The following is a 20,847-nucleotide window of genomic DNA, read 5'->3' as shown; positions in this document are numbered from 1 at the left end:
TTATCTAGATCTAAATCCCCCCCAGTCCTTTCAATCTAAAGTTTTCCTGTTTATTAATTTCTTGTTTACTATCTGACTCCTTTCACTAGGAGGTCAGCCCCCATAAGGCAGGGACTTTGCTGTAGTAGTCACCAGTGCTGGTCACCACATACATCTGGTTCTCTGCCTTCTGGCACAAGGAAGGTTTGCACTTCTTGTTCCTTTTTCATTAGATGTAACTATGTGAATTTCCTTAGAAAATGAAATATGAGTGGAGCTTTACGGTGTGCAATTCCCCACATTCTCTCTTTCCCTCTGCCATAATGGCTGGCAACACTCAGAATTTAGACAGTGGCCACCACTTCATTATTCTGGGGGCTGGAATCAGGACAGCATGGAATAGAGCTCTCAGATGTCATGTGGTGAAAATGGAGCCCAGTGGAGAAAGGAACAATTTTTGTTTTAACCCACTGAAATTTGGAGGGGTGTTTGTTACGGCAGCATAACCCAGCTTATCATTGACTGATGTATCTATCTTTTAGTGATCCATATCCACAGCACATAGAACACAGATCTAGAACTCTGCTCAGAGCTGATTCTTAGTATATATTTGTTGAAGAGATTAATGAATGCAAAGTGGTCTATAAAAGTTTCTAGATTGCTGCTTCACTAAACAGATGATCTGGATAATGACTAGACTGAAAATATCAAGATACTCAGAAAAGGTCAAAGAAATTTAGAATTGATGAACAGAACTATCAGTTGCTCTATTGACTAATAGATACTTAGTTTAAGCTTAGTTTAAGCTAATTTGTTTTACAGTCATGTCTGAGATAATAAACTTAGAAGCTGCAAAACTCTTCACATGCCATTCATGAGAACAAGGTTGGGAGTACAACCCACCTGGGAAGCCCATGGATTCTGTGTTTACAACTCACATTTGGGATCCCTTAAGGAAACCCATCAGCTCTGTAAGGTCTCCTGGATGCCACAAACGCTTCAAGTTTTTGCATTTTTCACAACGGAATCACATGAGGAACAAGATGGTTTGGGTGCCTAGAAGGCGGAGGAGAGGGTAGTTCTGGGCAAGGAGAGAGTCAGTATGGTAGGTGGGAAGACAGAGGCTCTGGAGCCGATCTGAGTGGTTTGAAGCCCTGCTCATTCACCTAGGAGCTCCATGACCTGGGGTAAGATACTTAACCTCACTGTGCCTCAGTTTCTACATCTGTAAAATAGGACTAATAATAATAACCCTGGCAAAGAGGTATGATAGAGATTAAATGAATTAATGCAGGTAAAATGCTTGGAACAGTGCCTTCATATAATAGGTGCTTAGTAAAAGTTAAGATTTATAATTACCAAGAACTACTATTCCTACCCAAAGAGTCTAGTGCCTCACCATGTTTACGGTTAGAAAGAAGAGTTTTATCTGCATTCTATAATGCTTTATGCCAACATGTTTATAGCCTTCTTTCTGAATGTTTACATTTCTGCTATTTTTTTCTACCTGTGGAAAGTTACAAAGGAATAGGGTTACCTAAAGCAAATGCCCTTGCTACCCTGGGAAGATGTTGTTCTGGTTTAGGGATCTGGATGAGGAACACTAAAGGGTCTGGTAATGGTTTCATGTGGCCACCCATACTATTGAGGAGGAGAGGAGAGAAGGAATGGTGCAGGGCATTGGATCAGTCTGCAAAATCCTGGCCAAACTCTGGGATAAAAAAGCACTAATTTGCCAATAGTAATGGTGATTTCTATGGAAATACAGCATCTTACCTTCATTTCTTGCTCTTGGTTTGATGCAGGTAATACCTGAAGTTTTGCTTCCAATTTGTATATAAAATTGTACAAGCCTGGGGGGTACGGGAGAAATTCAGTCTACTTACACATAGTTGAGTGCAGAAGAGATTTAATCCTTTGTATTTTGACACATTAAATAAACTCTTATAATTCTTAAGTACTACTTTTAAACCCGAAGGACATAAGACAAGCAGAAATTGCACAGATCATAGCAAGTTAATTATGTAATCATTTAGAAAACATTAATATGACCACTCATTTTATTTTGCAATAATGACCTAAACAAAAAGAAACAAGAGTTTAGTTTCTGAGTCATTAACCCTACTTCTGATATAATTTAATGGAATAATTGAAATGGGAAGTCCTTAAATCCAGATAACTCAAGATGAGGAAAAACTGTATTTCTATAATCTAACAATAAGAAGTTGAATATTATATTTGTTTAGGGCAGGATATTTACTATGCATTACTAACAGACTCACATGGTTTAGGTTTTCAGAACTTATATCCACTCAGTGTGATATGAACTATGCTTAATTCTACTGTAACCAATTCACTGCTCTATGAGAAGGATGCAGAAAGAATGGGGGAGAGATTACAGGTAGAAAAAAATGACACAGAACCCAAGGTTTTAGTGAGGATAAGTCCTAAAATTTCAAACATTTCCTCAGTTTCTTTTCTTCCAATTATCAAGTAATTAAATTGATAGAAAAGCACAGTTTTAGCTTAGGTGTGCTATTTATTATTTCACTTCTCCTTAAAACCAATTATTCATTTTACCAGTAGGTGTCAGTGTAGGCATTTAAAATTTCTTGGGAAGTTTTCAATAAATAAACACAAATTAAACTTAGATAAATGAGTATGCATCATTTTTGGACATGGAATTTAAAGGTGGAAAACTGTTCAATTGTTTCACATAGAATACATCAGAAATAATACCTGAAAGTCTTCATAAAAAAACAGAACTTTCAAAAATCAAGCTGACTTACATGAAACATATTTTGGTGATGATGACTGTACACTGATGAATAAGTTGTGATATAATTTTTGTAGAAATTACAGATTTTATTACAGAGCTAAAGTTATTCTACATTTTTATATATCAGAATTGGGACAGAGAATATATCAAACCCTCAATAACAGAGCAGAATGTTTCAAGTTAGACCACGTGATGTGTCAAATACCATGATCATGGAAAACTGTACCAATTAATTACTTACCTGATATACCTGGTGTCCAGAGGGACCGTCCTCGCTTCCCTTTTCCCAGGGCCATTGAAGTAGAGGGATTTGCCATCGTTAAGTGTTCCACAGCCAGTTCCAACCTGGCCTCCTGTTATTTTGTACCACAGAGGGCTGAGCTTCCCCTCAAACCTATCGAACATCTCACTGTGATTAGGGATGTTAGACACACAGGTTCCTTGTGCAGCTTCAGAGAAAAGAAATACATGGGAGAGATCCTTTATTGAAACTGTCACCGATTAGAAGGTACATGGAACACATGGAAAAAGGAAGCATTTTTACCATCTTACAGGAAAGGAGCCACAAGAAAATGTGAATCTCAAAATTGTCTGTCTGAGATAGGTATTTAATAAAGGATTATGACTACTGAATCACTATATAGATTTTTTTTAGTCTCTGGTGTATTAGAATAGCTAGAAGGAAATTATTGAAATTATTGAATTGTAACCCACACTACACTTTGAAATTTGCTCTATAACCATGTGAAACCATACTTTGAAACTTATATGTTATATTCCACAATAAATAATGTTTAAAAATTGTCTGTCTGAAATACTACACTGTCTTAGTTAACCTACCTTTATTGTAAGTCTTAAAATTGGGTAGAGTACAATACTACGGGTCAATAACGGGGTGGGGATAAGGAGTATGGGATATCTGGGGTTTTCTTTTTTCTTCTTTTTCTGGAGTAATGCAAATATTCTGAAATTGATCGTGGTAATGAATGCACAATTATGTGTTGATGCTGTAAACCACTGATTGTACACTTTGGATGGATTGCATGGTGTGTGAATATATCTCAATAAAATTACATTAAAAATTGTCTTCTGAAATATAACCATCACTACCATTGTCAAAAACATTAAGCTATCTCTAGATTTAAAAATTTTTAATAAAGAGAGGCATTGGAAACCACACATTTCCATAGTTTTTGCTACTCAGAGGACTTGTATAAATGAAGAAGAGGCTCTGTCTACTGTAGAATTTGCCAGTTTGTTGTGCTACAATTAAAGGATTAATAATGAGAGTCAATCCCAGATTTTAAATTAGCCACACCCGCAAACAAAAGTAGATAGCACTCTCCACAGAAGGCCTGCTACAACATACGTCTTTGGTCACACGCCAGATAAAGGTTAGAGTGCTAAAAAGCTGAAGGGTTCTTTTGAAGTTGCCTCCAGAAAAAGTTCTTAAAAAGATTTTGAAGTTTATAATGTTTTCTTCCATTTTACTCTTTCATCTCAACTCTCTTTTCATTTTTGCTTATAGCAATATCCAAAGATGGCTGTGGTCAGAAAATAGTCTTGTAAAGTTCTCTTTTGGAGATCTCGGATTTATCATTACATAAATTGCATTTTTACTTTAAATGTACAAAATTACATAAAATTTTTAAAATAAAAAAGCTATTTAAAGAGCACAGGAAGGGCTTACAGCCTCATGGTTAAGAACCTGGATTTTAGAGTCTGATGGCTAGGGCTTGAACTCAGCTCTAGCAACTTCTAGCTGGTGACCTTGGGAGAGTTATTAAACCTCTCTGTGCCTAATTTTCCTCATGTGTAAACTGAGAAAATAACAGACCTATGGTACAGAGTTATTTTAGAATTAAATGAGATGGAATAACAATACCTTATTACAATGTTTGGCATGTAGTGGGGCCTCAAGAAATGTTAACTATTATTAACATTAATAATACACAAATCTCCATTAGGTTATGAAATTTGTTATCATGTTTTCTTCTTTAGAAATCTCAAAACAACAAAATATCTTACACCTCATGGTTTGGGTTGTAAATTCCTACAGTTCTCAGCCCTAAAAAAGAATAAACTCAGAATCTAGTCTTTCTTCATGAAAGAAGTAACATGAAACATAGTAACCAGGGATGAGTATTTTACAAATAAACCATCAGACACAATGTATTTAGCCTTACCTGTGTACCCCAGGTCACAAAAACACACTCCTGAAACACAGTCCCCATGGCCACTGCAATAACTGGGACAAGGCTCAGATATATACACTCCATCCAAACCAAATGGAGGCACATTTTTCTGTGAGCTGCTCTCCTGGATCCATCGGAATCTGGTCTTGCTGCTGGGAAAAATAACAACAACCCTTTCTTGTACCAAGAGCTTACACCAAAGCACTGCTCTGGGAAAATTCAAGAGAGATTTAATATTTATTTAGAGTCACGGCAGTTTGCATACAACCTTCATAATGTGTTTCTCCTGGATCTTTTTCAAAACGTCTTGATTCCTTCTTCACCCTAAATTATTCAATATTATAAGGACCTCAGGTATGGTAGACTTTTGCTGGGCAGAAACATATCTATTTCTACTTGTGTGTTTTCCTACCTCATGCTCTTTTAATAATAAACAAAAACCAGAAAGATTTTTTTCTTTTATCCTTCCATTGCACTAATTTTATGAGCATTTTCAGAAGAGGCTATTTGGGAATTTTTGAAACCATCAAATAGAATGTTCTTTGCTAGGACATATGTGGGGTATTTGGCTATTTGGCACTGGCATGATTCACGTAAGAATAAGTTTGTCCTGACTGCTCTACTCCTATCTGTTACCTTCCTCTTCCTCTTTCATCTTCAAATCTCTATGACACTCATTCTGTGAACTCTTAGCAACCAGTTGTGCCGCCAATGAACATTTGGTATCTGCCAGTGGATAAAAGGATAACTTGGTAGCTGTGCTTCAAAACCCTGGAAAACCAGTGGGTTGGGCTGCTGCCCAGTTCTTCTTAACCTCAGAACAAAAGTTTTTATGCTGCCAAACTAAAACTTGTCCCAATAACTTTTCAATCTTTTCAGTTCTTTCAATACACCTCTTTTCTTTTAAAATATATGAGAACAGACACACATCTGTACTTTCATACCACAAAAATACCTCTTCAATCTCAGTTCTGAAATCAAAGAAGGAAGGCGTATTACGATATCTGGATTACAATTTTTTTTTTTTTACTGCCAATATTTACAGACTTTTGGGGTGAATCCAGTTTCTTAGTAAACAAGGTAAAGAAGTATAAAGATTAAGAAAGACTTGGCAAGAAAAACTGTAGGGAAAGATAGTTCCTCCTCCCTTCTCTTACTGTGAATATAGAAAACGGCAGTGTTGGAATGCATTTCTTTTTTGGCTCTTCAAATAGCTTTGAGAATTTGCAACACTAAATCATCATCCTGGCTTTTTTATTCATTAATTTTAAGTTACTTACTCTTTGCAAATTTGCAAAATTTTACTAACAATATTGTTTACTAGGTTTAAAAATTTTCAGAGATTAATTGCCTATTAATGCAAGTCCCAGTTTCAGTGTGCTAAGACAAGAGGAAGGTGAACACATCTTTTATTTCCTTTGGGAGTATTCCAAAACATATGGGTCTTATTTTTGAAGACAAAAGGTAATTGAATTAAAGAGGATTAGAAAAACTAGAAAAACAATATAAAAACAAACAAAAAATAGTCAAAATAAATTAGTTGTCTTAGAGGCATAGATCTTAGGAAAATTCCTTCCACCAGGCTTGTAAAGTTACTCAGCCTATGAAGATTTTTTACTCTCAAAGGAAGCAGATGGAATTGGTGAACTCAACAGATCTTTCCTAATTCTCTTAAGTAAAACATTCATGCCTCTGTGCCCCTTCCAAAAGACAGCCTATATATTCACGATAAAAGGGAAACACACCAACTCCCTGATACAAGCCCTCTTAGGTTAGGAGTCGTGCTTGCTTCTTCTTCTCATAGTTCTGTAGTAGAATCCAGAGAAACACATATGCACAACTGCTGCCTCATGGAAAGTAATATGAGAGGTAAGAACAACTTTTCCCACCTCAAGGAATAGCAAGATGGGGGTCTCTCTCCAACAACTCTCTCAATTCATTGAAGATACAGGCTCACATTTGGGCCTAGAAGCACTCAGATGGTTGGAGAACCCCATCTTTAGGAGGAATTCTAGAAGCAGTTTTGTTAATTTGATAGGGAATAAATGGTAACTGAAGCCCTTCAGCCCACTATGTTTCTTGGGATCCTGTACTTTTCATTACGATGATTTAAAAAAATCAAGGTGTGGTCTGACCCAGAGTGAGGAGGAACCCCTATTTGCATCTCCTTAGGCTCCCAAGAAGCAGAGTCCGCGTATTAGATATGAGAAGATACAAAACCTTGGGAGCTCGGTTTTAAGAATCCATATTTAAATAAAGAAAAACAAAACAAACCCCCCCAAACTAATCATTTGGATAATAGGGCGATGTCAGGACATGGTAAATCATAGCTGAGAGTCCTGGATGGAGTGAAAGGGCAAGAGATGGTTCCCATTTTCCTTCTTTTAATCTTTTCTAGCTGGTTTTCAGTTGGAAGGCACGAATCAAAGCAACAAAGGTTTCACTGGTCATGACACAACCAAGTTTCACTCCAGTCCCTTTCTCCCAAGTTGTGCCTGGTTCCTGATGCCCACTGCTGTTCTGTTCTCCTCTCAGTACCACAATCTTGAGATTGAGCATAAGTAATTTAGCAACCTCAGGGATTTCTGGAATAAGAGGAACTGGTAAGTAGTTCACTAAAAAAACCATAGTCATAAACAATTAGAAGAAGGGAAGAAATAACTAGGCCAAAGGTAAGCTAATAAGTATGTCTAGCTTTCACAGTTTTATCTTTTTAAAAATAGAGAAGATGCAGACTTGTGATTATTATTATTATTGTATGCATGTGCTATTTGTGCCTTTTCAGTGAGATACAGCAGAATGAAGAACAATTATTTCTTACTCAGGAAATAATTGGAAAAATATTTTACTTTGGAAAAATATTTTAAAAGAAGGTGTCTTCATTGTAGTTGATCACTCATTGCTGCTCCTTATTCCTTATTCAATATCCTTTCAGTCCACAAGCCCCTACAACGTACCAGGCACAGAACCTGGGCTGGGGATAGATACAACAGGGAGCAAAAACCAGACATGGTTCCTGCCTTCATGTAGCGCACAGTTGAGTTGAGTGAGGAGATATCAAACCCCTGCACAAAGAAATGTAAATGTGCCACTCTGATAAATGCTACTATGAAGAAGGACCTAGGGTAGGAGAGCATGTAAGGAGGTCTTTGACTTGATAGTTAGGAAGGTCTGGGAAGGAGTCTGAGGAAGCGATGACTGAGGAGGGAGAGAGGTTTAATCTTATGCAATTTTACTAGGAATAAGCCATCATGTGGTGCTGACTATTCACATCACATAACAAACTTTCCCTTTTGTCCTGCATGTCCCAGATAAGGAAGAAGAACGAGACAGTAAGACTCTGTGTCTCCTTCTTCAATTTTCACTTTTCCTTGGAGAATGCCTGAATGACCATGACAATTAGTTCTAAACCCTTGTTCTTCCACCACCTTACACTTTTGAGAGATGCCGCATCTGCCTCTCAAACCAGGGAGGTTCCTGGGTATGTGCTTTTCCTGTGCAGAGAAGCACAGGTGATGTGTAGTGGTGCAGGAAACATTCTGCGGAATCCTAAGCACCTGTGTTTCCAGCCCTGCCCAGAGATAATATCGTTTTGCATTCTGCAGAGGGAACTTAGAACGGACCACGTGGCCTGCTGTCTGGATAGGGGGATGCCTGTGAGATTTGGGAGGGATGTGCCAGCATATATTTTATGGCCACCAATATCTCTTCTCTGTAGGCAAGAATCAGGTGGATTAATATGAGAAAATCAGCCTAGAATTATTTTTGAAAGAGCAATGTTCTAGTAACTATTATAAGCATATTGCTTTGTGGCAAAATAGCTCCAAATTTTAACAATTTTAACACTTAGAATTCTCAGCTTTCCAACATGCCATTTTGATACATCTGAGTTTGTTGAACATATTGCAGAAGGATCAACAACAGCTCATTTACTTGGGTTAAAGTGGAAACATATTTACTGTTCTTTAATAGAGAGCTCTTCATCACAAATGCCATCAATCAGCAAGCTGGATGGTATTCAAGATAACTAGGAAGCTAGATTCCAATGGGGAAGATTTTATCTTTCAACAACCAAGAAAGTATTGCTACACTGAAAGCCTCACTATATTGGCTCACTTTGTGATGCTATGGATAACCTTCTCTTACTTTTCATACTTGGTTTTACCAGTTGGGTTATACCACCCACCATCAAATAGACTGTAATTTTAGTAGATTCAACTCTATATCGTCTGGCTTTGGGGAAATCTAACCAGTTTTGTGTTCCTTGGCTCCCGATTATTTTTAAAGTGGTATCTTCTAGCCCTCTAATATTCCAGTTGTTGCAGCAAAGATGCACCATTTGATGCTCCTGAACTATGTGGCATGCTGCAACTATCTATTTGGAACTGTGATTGGGTGAGAGTTTCAGAAGAGCATGGTGGGAGGAAGGCAGTGGTGAAGGTAAGGAGTATATGAACTTCACTGTTACAGATAAAGCTTTAGAGCCTGGGCCAGGCAAGCAGTTCCAGAGTGGGTCCCAGCCTTTGGGTTACACCAAATTAACCCATTGTATTTGGAATGGAGTAGGCCAAGCAATCAGCCTTAGGCCAGATTTGGGAGGCTAGTTTTATACATATTTTTAAGTTAAACTCTGAAGCACAAGAGAGCAGATCACACTTTTCAAAGAAACCCTTAATTCTGAGAGGTTGCTGGAATGAGGAAGGGATAAATATATCAGGACTACTGAATGGGAGTCCATATCTGCCTGCTAATCACTTTCTTAACTTAGCTTTTGGGATACCATATGCTTCTGGCTTTCCTTGTACCCCATTAGCCCTTCTTAGTCTGCTTTGCCAGAGCTTCCTCTTCTTCCTGACCTTTGAATGTTCAGTCCTTACACCGCTTGTCTTTTTCTATTTATACTTTCTTCTTATCCATACCATGGATTTTTATTTATCATCTTCATGTTGAAAACTCAAAAACTCTTATATATAAATCTGCAGATGTATAGACTGAATTGTCTACACTATATCTTTGCTTGGATATCTTATAGGCAATTCAACATGTCCAAAGTCAAATTTCTGCTTTTCTTCATCTGTTAATCCCATACATTTACTCAACTCAGAAATGGTACCATCCTTCACCCACTTGCTCAGACCAAAGACTCAGGAGTCATTCCTGATTTCCCTTTTACTTATAATTCATTTTAACAGGTCCTGTTGTCTGTACCTTCAAAAAGCACTCTAACTGAATGATTCACCACCTCATCTCTACCACCACTACCACCTATGCAAACCATATAGAAGACTATAATAGCCCTTGAATTGGACTAGTTGCTTCTACCCTTGGTCTCTCACAATCTCCTCTCCATATACCAACCAGAATCACTGTTATAAAATGCAAATCATATTGTAACACTCCTTTGTTCAAATCCTTCCAACTGCTTCCCATTATACTTAGACTAAAATCCAAACTCCTTGCCATGGCCTACAAGGCCATACACCATTTGGCCCTGCCCACCTCTCTGACCTTAACTTCTACTGCTTTCCTCTTCACTGCCACCATTCTGGTCTACTGGCCTTCTTACCTCTGAACACTCCAAGCTAACTTCCATCTCAGGGTCTTGGCTTTTGCCATCCCAGCAGCCTGGTATGCTCTTCCCACAGATCTCTGAAAACCCTGCTCTAATGCTTTACCAAATTTCTGTTCAAAAATCTCCTCCTTAGAAAGTCTTCCCTGACTACCCAAACAAAAATAGTTTGGTTTATCTTTCCCTTTCCCTGCTTTATTTTTCTTTGTAACATTTATTACTAGTTGAAATGATGTTGCATATTATTTATTTTTTATTCAGCTTATTTTCCTGTTTTGTTCACCATTGTTTCCACAGTTCCTAGAAAACTATGCAATACCTACTAGGTGCTCAGGTATTTGCTTAATGCATGGGAAGATGCCTTAAACCAGGTGCTATCTTCCTGGAGTGAAACTCCAGTCAGGGTAGGTGCTGGTAGAGTGGTGGTGGTGCCTACACTTACATTAAGGGGACTGGAAACCCTGGAGTCCAAGTTTTCCAGTGTGTAAAACTGCATTCAAACTTTTGGAAGCTCCTGAGCCCCATAGAGTATCCTGAATTATTACTGTGGTGGACTGTTTAACAATGGCTCCCAATGAATCACACCTTCCAGTATGTATTCCTTTGGGTGTCCTTTTCCCACACTGACTTTGGGCTTTCCATGTGACTTATTTTGACACTAGCAAACAAGACATAAGCAGAGGCTTAATAAGCACTTGCACATAGGACTTGCCTCTTGAAATGTTTCTGCTGTCTTGTGAAAAAGCCTAAGCTAACTTTCTGAAAGATGAAAACCCATGTGGAGAGTAGGCCCAGATATCTCAGCTTGGGCCTCAGAAATGTAGCCCCTCCTGAGCTGACTCACCACCTGAATACAGCCACATGAGTGAACCCAGGTGAGACCAGCAGAACTGTCCAGTAACCCATATAATCAGGAGAAATAATTGTTTGTTGTTATAAGCCATTAAATGTTGCGTTGGTTTTTATGCAGTAATAGATGGCTGATACAGAAATTAGTACCTAAAAGTGCTGCTTTAATAAAAACTAAAACACATGGATTTAGTGCCAGGTAGCAGGTGAATGCTGGAATGGTGACAAGAAACTGGAAACTGGACAACCTGTATTATGTGGTTGTAGAACATATAATGTTGTATACGACAATTTCCTGAAATAAATAGTATGATAGAAAATGTACATAATGTACTTGTAGATTTTGTTAAGGGGATTTTCAGGCAAAGATTATATATTTATTTCTTGTATGTATGATAAGCAAAAGAGAGAGATTAATAAACTAGTGAGAGAACGTCTCAGGTTCTCTCTGTATTTCACATAAAAATATGTAGTTCATATTGAAATTTAGAAGAGCCAGGACTTATTGAGTTGGAAAATAAAATTTTTCCCCATTTCTAGTCTCTCCAGATGGCAAAAGATTTCAAAGTTAGAAATGACCTCAGGATAAAACTCAACTCCAGTGTGTGGTTAAAAGATCCTTTGTTAAGGCCTAAGAATGATTTTAGTCTGCACCTAGTTAGATGAAGGGCTTCTAAGAAACCTAAAGGTGTTCTCCCACAGCAGCTTCACATTCCTAAAGAAGAGAAGAAAATATGAATGGGGCTTTTGAGGCATGGAGAGAATCCCAAAAAGATTCATAGGAAACCCACAAAGTATCTGAGAGAATTGTGGGAGTGAGAGCAAAACCAGCTTGGACTAAAAGGGCAGAAGCAGTTCAAAATGTAAAAAGGTCTCTGAGTCCCTAACTTTTTGTGGGCAGGAAGCAGGATGAGATAGCTGTTTAGCTGCAAATACAAACTCTTTCTTACGGAAATGGAGATATGTTTTGGGGGTGAAGTTTAGAGATAGGAACCAAGAGCTGAGGAGAACAATGGATTAGGATTAGGAAACCACTCCCATGGAGTAGAACTGAGCTTTAATCAAGGAACCCTTGTCCTGGATATTGTTTCTGGAGAAGGGAGCCCTAGCAACATGTACCTGGCTGGATTTCAGAGTTCCTAGGGGACATGGGACAGTGCTATGTGCTTCCCATTTCTTCTTTCTTCTTTGTGTTTTTTTTTTTTTTCCCCCTTTGTTTTTTTTTGACTGGGAACATCTCTTACGGTTACCCTATTCTTGTTTCACCACTGTATGTTGGCTATGTGTGAGGTAGATACCTTGTCACGGTTCAATGGGAAGCCATACCCAAGAAGTAGTAACCACATCCTGATCTGACATAGATCACGAGATCTGGGACTTGGTGCCTGATGCTGTGGTGGGATGAGAGTTTGGGGGGTCTTTTGAAGGAAAGTGAGGGTATTGTACACGTGGGAGAGATGTGAATCACTATGGTAGAGTGTTACAAAAATGCTTCCCCAACAAATCATACCTCCTTGTATACATATTCCTTTGTAATGTGAGTTTTTGACACTTCTCATAAAAATGAGAGTCTCTTTCTTTACCTTTTTAATCTAGACTGGCCTTTGTCTTGCTGTGACCAATACAATGTGGCAGATAAATTAAGGCCTTGCAATTTCTACTTTTGTTCTCTTGGATCTCTGGGACAAGCTAATGTTGAAAAATATTAGGATGAAAGGCCACATGGGGAGAAAGGTCACACACACACACACACACACATGCATACACACATCCCTGCTTTGCTAATTATGTCCCAGAGCTCTTCTCAAGAGTCATTACCTGTGCATGTATAGCTAAGGGGCTACCTGAATTCTTCTGAGTCATCAAAATATTCAGTAAAGATATGCTTCCATGAAATGGCAGCTATAGCACAAAACAGGAATGATCTACTTTACCTGGATGCAAGAGACCTTGGAATGACAATGGTGATTCTTGTCCATTCTTCAAAGTCCCCTGTGTGATACACAGTGGGCTCACTCAGCTCTCTGGAATTCCCTTCACATCCTTTGCCTGTAGAAGCTGGGTAACAGCCTTCTTTCACCAGAGACCAGGACACACCAGCATCATGCGAGTACTGAAGAAGAACTGGAGCAGCACTGCTGAACTGATTGGCGCACCCTATGTTCAGCTGTTAAAGGAAAGACAGCATTAGTCAAGGCTCTTGTTCAAAGCTATCATTCAACAAATTAGGTGCAACAACAGTCAGGCCCTTTCTACTGTGTCTGAGTTAAATTTACAAGACATGTGCAATTCAGTCTCAACCGACTCCTTTGCAGATTCTGGAATTCTTTGTTTAGGCAAGGAATAAATGCATTTTAATAGAAAGCTGGACCAGCTGCCCATTTTGTAGATTTCTTGGGATTTATAGTAATGAAGAGAGAAGCACAATGTCTTTGGTGTTAGAGCCTGAAACAAAAGATAAAAAGCCAAGAAACTGCTTTCTTCTCCCTTCCCAGAGGATATAAACAGAGGGAAGCAGAAGATGAAGTAGTTGCCCTTTTCAGCACATGAAGGTTACCTGAAGAGAGGGCTGTCTTCCCTGCTTCCAATGGAACAAGCATCTTTATTATATTTTCTTGCCAAAGTTCAGTAAGAAATCAGTGTCAATTTAGAAAAAAGCTAAGTTTCTTTTTACAGAATCAAACCAGCAAAATAATCCAGAAATGAAATTATTATTGTTCCTACTTATGTAGGGGACTGTCAACATAGGATTAACAACATTAGGAAAACTGTAATTAAAAAAAAGCAACCTCAGTACCAATACAACTGTTTTTATTTTTCTATTTTGTTTCCCAGTCTTTACATGGAATATATATTTTGGTCATTTAGCTTAAATGATCACACTTCTAGAACTTTTCCCCGACATCTAGTTAACATATGATTTTATTCAGCATTGCAAAAGATACATCTTTTTTTGCTTCAGCTGATTTATCACCAGATAAGTTTCCTAGGAGTAGTATTACTGAGTCAAATTGTAGAGACACTTTAAATTTTCTAATTTTAAATGTTCCTTTTGTATCAAAAAGGATTATACCAAGATACCTTAGTTGGATTAAAAAATATCAGTTTGACCATAGTCTTACTAGCCCTGGATATCATTATAGTTTAAGATAGTTTCTTTCTAAAGTATTAAATGCATAAAATAATTCCATTACTGTTTTAGCTTATATTTTTGATAACTGTAAATTTCAAACTCTTTCTGATATTTATTTAATTGCACACTGCCTTATATGAATGGTCTATTCATAACTTATTTCATTTGTTGTTTGGAGCCATCATCAGATTTTATTATATAAGACTTTATAAACAAGAGCAGCCAAATTTTATAGAACAGTTGAAGTAAAGGAACCAGAAGAACATGATTATGACCAAAGAATAAAGGATGAAGGAAAGCTAGAGTCATATAGGCAAATATCCATCCCTGTGACTACCTTAGTAGTTGATCTAGTTTTTCAAAAGAAGATGATTTGGAGGTTCTAAGATGGCGGCTAGGTGAGACAGGGCAAAAAAACAGCTCTGAGAAAAATACTAGATAAAAAACAGACAGTGACCCAGAACACCAGTTCCAGCGATGTACCAGCTGGACAAGGTCTGCTAAATCCACAGGGACCATGCATTTGGTGAAACCAGGAGTCTGCATTCTGAAATGAGTGAGTGAGCTGGCTGAAAGTCTGGCGGCCGCACTGCTGTGTGGGGAAACGATGGGCTGGCATTTGGAGATGGACTAGTTCTTTTTTTTAAAAAAAAACCCAGGAGTGGCTGCGGATACGACAGGGAGAACTGCGCAGTGAAGCATGGCAGGAGCAGGCTGTACCAACGCCTCGGTGTCTGGCGTGGAGGATAGCCCTCCCCACATCCGCTGCTGATTGTCTCGGGGCCAGGGGGGCAGAGGTGAGCCAAAAGGAGAAAGAAACCGCGCACCTTGCAGCCATCTCTCCGGTGGGCTGGGGACGCTTCTGCCCGGGGCCGGACCCACAGCCCAGAGCCGTGCCAAAAAACCCAGTGTGATGGGGAGTGTTTCCCACAGCACCACGCACATGCCACAATATCGGCCGTGGACAGTGGCCTTTAGTGCATCCACAGCTAATTGTCCTGGAGCTGAGAAGGTGGAGCTGTGCAAAAAGGGGGAAATTAACACGCCCCATTCAACCATCTTTACATCAGGCTGGGAATGCCCCTGCACAGCCTGGAGGCCCAGGACTTCCCTGGAGGGCTGGCGCGCACTTGTGACGCAGAACAACCTTCCCTCAGCAGAGGTCTTGGAAGAGCACAGCTGAGAAGGAGGAACCACTCAGAAATCCCAGGGACCTTACGCCAATACCAAGGACTTATGGATCAGCGGCAGAGACAATCTGTGGCAAGACTGAAATGAAGACTTAGACTCTTGCAACAGCCTTAAATCTCCATGAACACCTGGGAGGTTTGACTATTAAAGCTGCCCTGCCTTGCTAACCACCCAGACACCCGCCCCACATTCAGGGCAGACAACACCAACAACACACCCAAACTTCGTGTACCAATTGAACCCCACAAGAATCAGATCCCCAGACACCACAAAGACAAAGTTGGGGAGAACTGACTTGAGGGGAATAGGTGACTTGCAGATGCTATCTGCTGGTTAGTTACAGAAAGTGTGCGCCATCAAGCCGCAGATGACAAATTAGAGATTCGTATTTTTTATAACCTGAAAGAAACCTATCAAGTAAAGGAAATGCCAAGAGGCCAAAAACAACAGAAAATCTTAAAGCATATGATAAAACCAGATGATATGGAGAACCCAATCCCAAACACCCATATCAAAAGATCAGAAGAGACACAGTACTTGGGGCAATTAATCAAAGAACTAAAGACAGACAATGAGAGCATGGCACAGGATATAAAGGACATGAGCAAGAGCATGGCACAGGATATAAAGGACATAAAGAAGACCCTAGAAGAGCATAAAGAAGAAATTGACAAGCGTAAATAAAAAAATAGAAGAAAGGAGTGTAGGGTTTCTGTTTGGGGTGGAGAGAAATTTCTAGTAATGGATGGTGCGAAGGTGATAGCATTTCAACATCCTAATGTGATTAATCTCACTAATGGAATGCTAGGGAGGGGTTGGAATGGGCAGATTTAGGCTGTATATATGTTTCCACAATTGAAAAAAAAAAAGACAGTAAATAGATGACAATTAAATGCCAAGGATGATCCTGGATGGGATCTGAGGATGGAGGAGAGGAGGCTCAAAGGGACACTGATGGGACATAATAAAAAAAAATGAAATACAGAATGTAAGCTTTGTATCAACATTGAATTTCTTGAACTTCTTAGCTGCGCTTAATGGGATTGCATAAATGAATGTTCTTGTTCATGGGAAATGTATATGTGAATTATATTGTTTGTTCAAGGATGTGTGCAGCTTGCTCTCATATGTTCAGAAGACAGAGCAACAGATGATGGATGATAGATAGGGAGGGAGGGAGGGAAAGAAAGAAATGGTGGTGTGACAGGATGTTAAAATTGGTGGATCGGGGTATCGGGGGAGGGGGTCAGGGTATGCTGGAGTACTGTGTATGGGGTTTGTATTGTTTTTACAACTGTTCCTGTAAGTTTGAATTTATTTCAAAATAAAATTAAAAAAAAAAAGAAGATTCTATGATCTCCCTTATATACATACACAGAGATAGAAAGCATCTCTCAGAAGGATTTACAATTTGATTAATAGGGATTATATTGTTATTATTTAATTTATTTTTTGCTTTTGTTTTCATTGTTCTTAAATTTATTCAGATTTATGTAGTTTTATATATAGTAATATATCCATGTAGGAATATATTCAGTTATTAAAGATTTTACCCTCTAGATATCTGAATAAACTGCAGTTTCCTTTTGTCACATCACCAGTTGGAGTCAGAAAGGCATGCGGTTGGCATGTGGCGAGGGCAGCCACATTGGGCAGACATCATTAGCTTGTTGTTTGTTTTGTTTTGACTTATTATGACTGCTATAGTTGATAAAGTAGGTTCAGACATTCTCTCAGGTGTATTAAATATATAATTCATCTTAAATTTCCCATTCAGGATTCATTCATACATTCAACAGATATTTACTGGGGCACTTTCTCTGAGGCATCAGAGTTACATTCTCAAGCCAACCCCCCCACCAATCTTTAAAAACAAAACAAAAGGGAATTAAAACTCACCCCGAATTTAAGCCTGCTTCTGACTACACACCTAACATCCTGAAGAAAAGGCAATATTTACTGTGCAGATGCCTTAAATCCATTGTTAGCTGTTTCTATCCTTATTAATCCATGGGATTACCAAGGAAATATCTATTTAATTAAATCCAGTGGAAAAGTCCAATCCTTGATTACCCAACTCTTCTGCTGCTTCTAACACTGCTGATTACTTCATTTTTCATCCAGAATCTAACCTGCCTCTTAAAAGTTGGCATTTCCTAGAATTCAGTTCTTGGCTTTCTTATCTTCTTAAATCAATGCAAGCTCCCTAATCTCATTCACAACCATAATTTCAAATTCTTTCTGAATACCTATGACTCGCAGGTATGGCCCACCTCCTGCTCTCTGGACTATTTGTATATAACTGCTTCCTGTGCATTTTCATTTCAGCAGCCCATAGGCACCCCAATTCTACCTGCCCCCATTTTCACTCTCTTTGCTTTAGCCACACTGGCATCTTTGTGGATTCTTGAACCTTGCCAAGTACGCTCCCAGCTCAAGGGTTTCATACTTTCTGTTCTCTGTGCTTGGAATGCTCTTTCCCAGATAGCTGCATGACTCGCTCCTTCCCTTTCTTTAGGTCTCAGATTAAATGCCATTTTATTAGTGAGGTCAAACCAGACAACCCTTTATAGAATGGTACCCAGCCTCCACCAACCACCCCCAAACTCTCCTCTCCTATACATTTTCATCTGACCTACTATGTATTTACCAGTTCATTTGCTACTTTCTGTTTCTCCCAGAATAGAAGCCCAATGTGGAAAAGGGCTTTGTGTGCTTTCTTTAACTATTGTTTCCGCAGTACCTAGAACAGTGCCTGGCACACAGTAAAGGCTTTATAAATATTTGTTGCATGAATGATGAAAGGACTTGCTGACTCTGGTTTCTCCTCCAGTTAAATTAAAATGCAGACTGCTGCCAGAATGGTCCTTCTAAAACACAGGACTGCTTCTGTCATTCAGTGGATTAAAAATCTTCATGACCATTGCTCCTGGGATAAAATCCAACTGACTTGTGTAGACTATAATGCCAATCAGGATCAGCTCATCTCTTGCCTCTGCAGTACATTCTGCAAACTCCTCAAAGTTTCCAAATTTGCCACTCTTATTATTATTTACATGTACTTGCAAATTTGGTTCCCTTTAACTAGAATTTCTCCCATTCCCTTCTTCAGCTGGCTAAGTCTATATTTTCAGAGACTTCCAGTTTCAGCTCATTCATTTATTTATTCATTTGTTTATTCATCCATCAATTTATTCAAACAACAGATATTTTTTGTGTGTGCCTGCCACATGTCAGGCACTATGCCAGGTACTCCCATAGCATCTAAACCCTACTTCTATTATCACACCTCAGTGACAGTACTGCAACTATTCAGTTTTCTGGCTCACTCATTAGTTTCTGAGCTCTGGGAGGGCTGAGACCATGCTTTTCATCTCTATACTCCTAACACCTAGTGTTTAGCACAAATGGCATGAAAAATTCTGGTTTACAGGTTTCAGAAAGACAATAATTATCAATTCCTGAATCACCCATATTTCATAGCTGTTACTAACTAATAACCACAAATCAATAGCTTTCTGTTGGTGTTATGTGAGAATTAAGATTTTCCTTAGGCATTATATTTGCTGGCTGGCTGTTTAAGTACTTGAAATATTTACCAATGTTTTATTTATATAGGTTTTCTAAACTTCAGAATACCACCTTGCAGACTTTAACACCTACACTATCGTTTCTGTGACTAATTAAATAGAAAAGATGTCAGATGAGAAACAGCATAGGATTCTGACAGTATATGTGCTATTGTTATTTTGTTACTATTTTAGGTGGTACCAACAAATCAATATAGATTCTGATAATGTTACTGATATTTTTCCATTGCAGTTTAGCATTAAATTGTAAACAGGAAAGGCTAATATTTTACTTATCAATTTTATTTATAACTTCCTTATTTACAGACCTATGGAAATTATATTTGTAAAGCTATCCATAACCTTCTGATCTCTTTAATTACTTCATTTGTAAACTATTTAACACCTGTATCCTGTTGTTGTGTAAGGACCATGTAGCTGCACTAGCTCATAAAAACTGCATTACTTTCGACCCCAGAACTCACCAATGGGATGTTATTATAAACAAAATTAAATTTTGATTAGGATTCTGAAACAAGAGCTTGTCAAAGTAAATACTTGCTATAAATGTTGAGATGTCATCAAAATCATGGAAAACAAGCTTTAAAGAGGAAAAAGAGAAAAGGACTTCCATAGATGGCCATGTTTTATACCATGTGATTCCAGTGATCACCCCTGGGCTCACCAGCATCCCAAGACATGAATGGGCTCAAAAAGATGAGTTGAGCTATTCAATATTTCTCTGTCTCAGAACTGTGGAGAGGCTGCTGGTTACCAGAAGTGGCAGAATAAAATGCTCAAGGAGTAAAATGTTCCCACTCAGAGTCTTTGAACAACTAGCAAAGACTGGCACCTCCCTTAAAATTCCAGAAAAGACTTAAAGGGCTGCAGTAACTGGGCAAGTGCTGAATCAAGAAAATGCTGCTATAAACAATGGTAGGAAAAGCTCCCAGTGCCCATGCTGGTCTCTCCCCAGCCTCTCCATGGCATAATGTGGAGCCAGCCTGAGCTCCCATTGTGGATCCTTTGTTCTGTCCTGGAGGGAGTAGAGTAACTCTTATGCACACACGAGGCTGTGTGTATGTTAGTGCCAATCTACTGCTTGGCAGCCTGAAAGAATGAACCAGGAAACTCGTCTCTGCCTCATCCTCCCAGAACTTGCTCTGCGGGCAGAGATTGCTTGGAGCTAAAGCAGTGCAAGAAACAATAAAATCAATGCTGCCTGGGGCTTAAGTCATATAACATAGTAACTGGGGTGGAGTGGCAGAAAGTCTGTTTCATAGGACTAGAGGCAGGGAGTAGCAGAAAGTCTATTTCATGGGAGTAGAGAAGGCATTCAATTTTCTGTAAAGTGGAGGATTTCCTAAGGCCATGAGCAAGCCCAAGCTCTGGACAAGACATATGCTCAGAAAAGACAGAGAGAGGACCTTGTACTTCACATTTGACTTGGGCTGATCTTTTTGATAGGATGGCTACACTCTGAAGGACAGTACTAGCCAATGCAGAGCAAATTTGCAGACTGTGAAAATTGTTTTTGCATTGATTTGTTTGTTTTTGTTAGCTACTAGCACTCAAGAAAATCA

At 38.8% G+C, this 20,847-nt stretch overlaps 1 protein-coding gene across 1 annotated transcript in view; it reads right to left on the bottom strand.

Moving 5' to 3' along the window:
* Nucleotides 1–20,847, bottom strand: part of RELN (reelin) — a 520,858-nt gene that overhangs the window by 82,927 nt on the left and 417,084 nt on the right. The window contains 4 exon segments of the mRNA XM_037837769.1: nt 1,756–1,832; nt 3,000–3,207; nt 4,945–5,102; nt 13,306–13,538. Coding sequence (XP_037693697.1) covers nt 1,756–1,832; nt 3,000–3,207; nt 4,945–5,102; nt 13,306–13,538 — 676 coding nt within the window.

Source organism: Choloepus didactylus, chromosome 5 (assembly GCF_015220235.1).
Source record: "Choloepus didactylus isolate mChoDid1 chromosome 5, mChoDid1.pri, whole genome shotgun sequence".
Lineage (NCBI taxonomy): Eukaryota > Metazoa > Chordata > Mammalia > Pilosa > Megalonychidae > Choloepus > Choloepus didactylus.
This window is presented reverse-complemented; position numbering and strand designations above follow the sequence as displayed.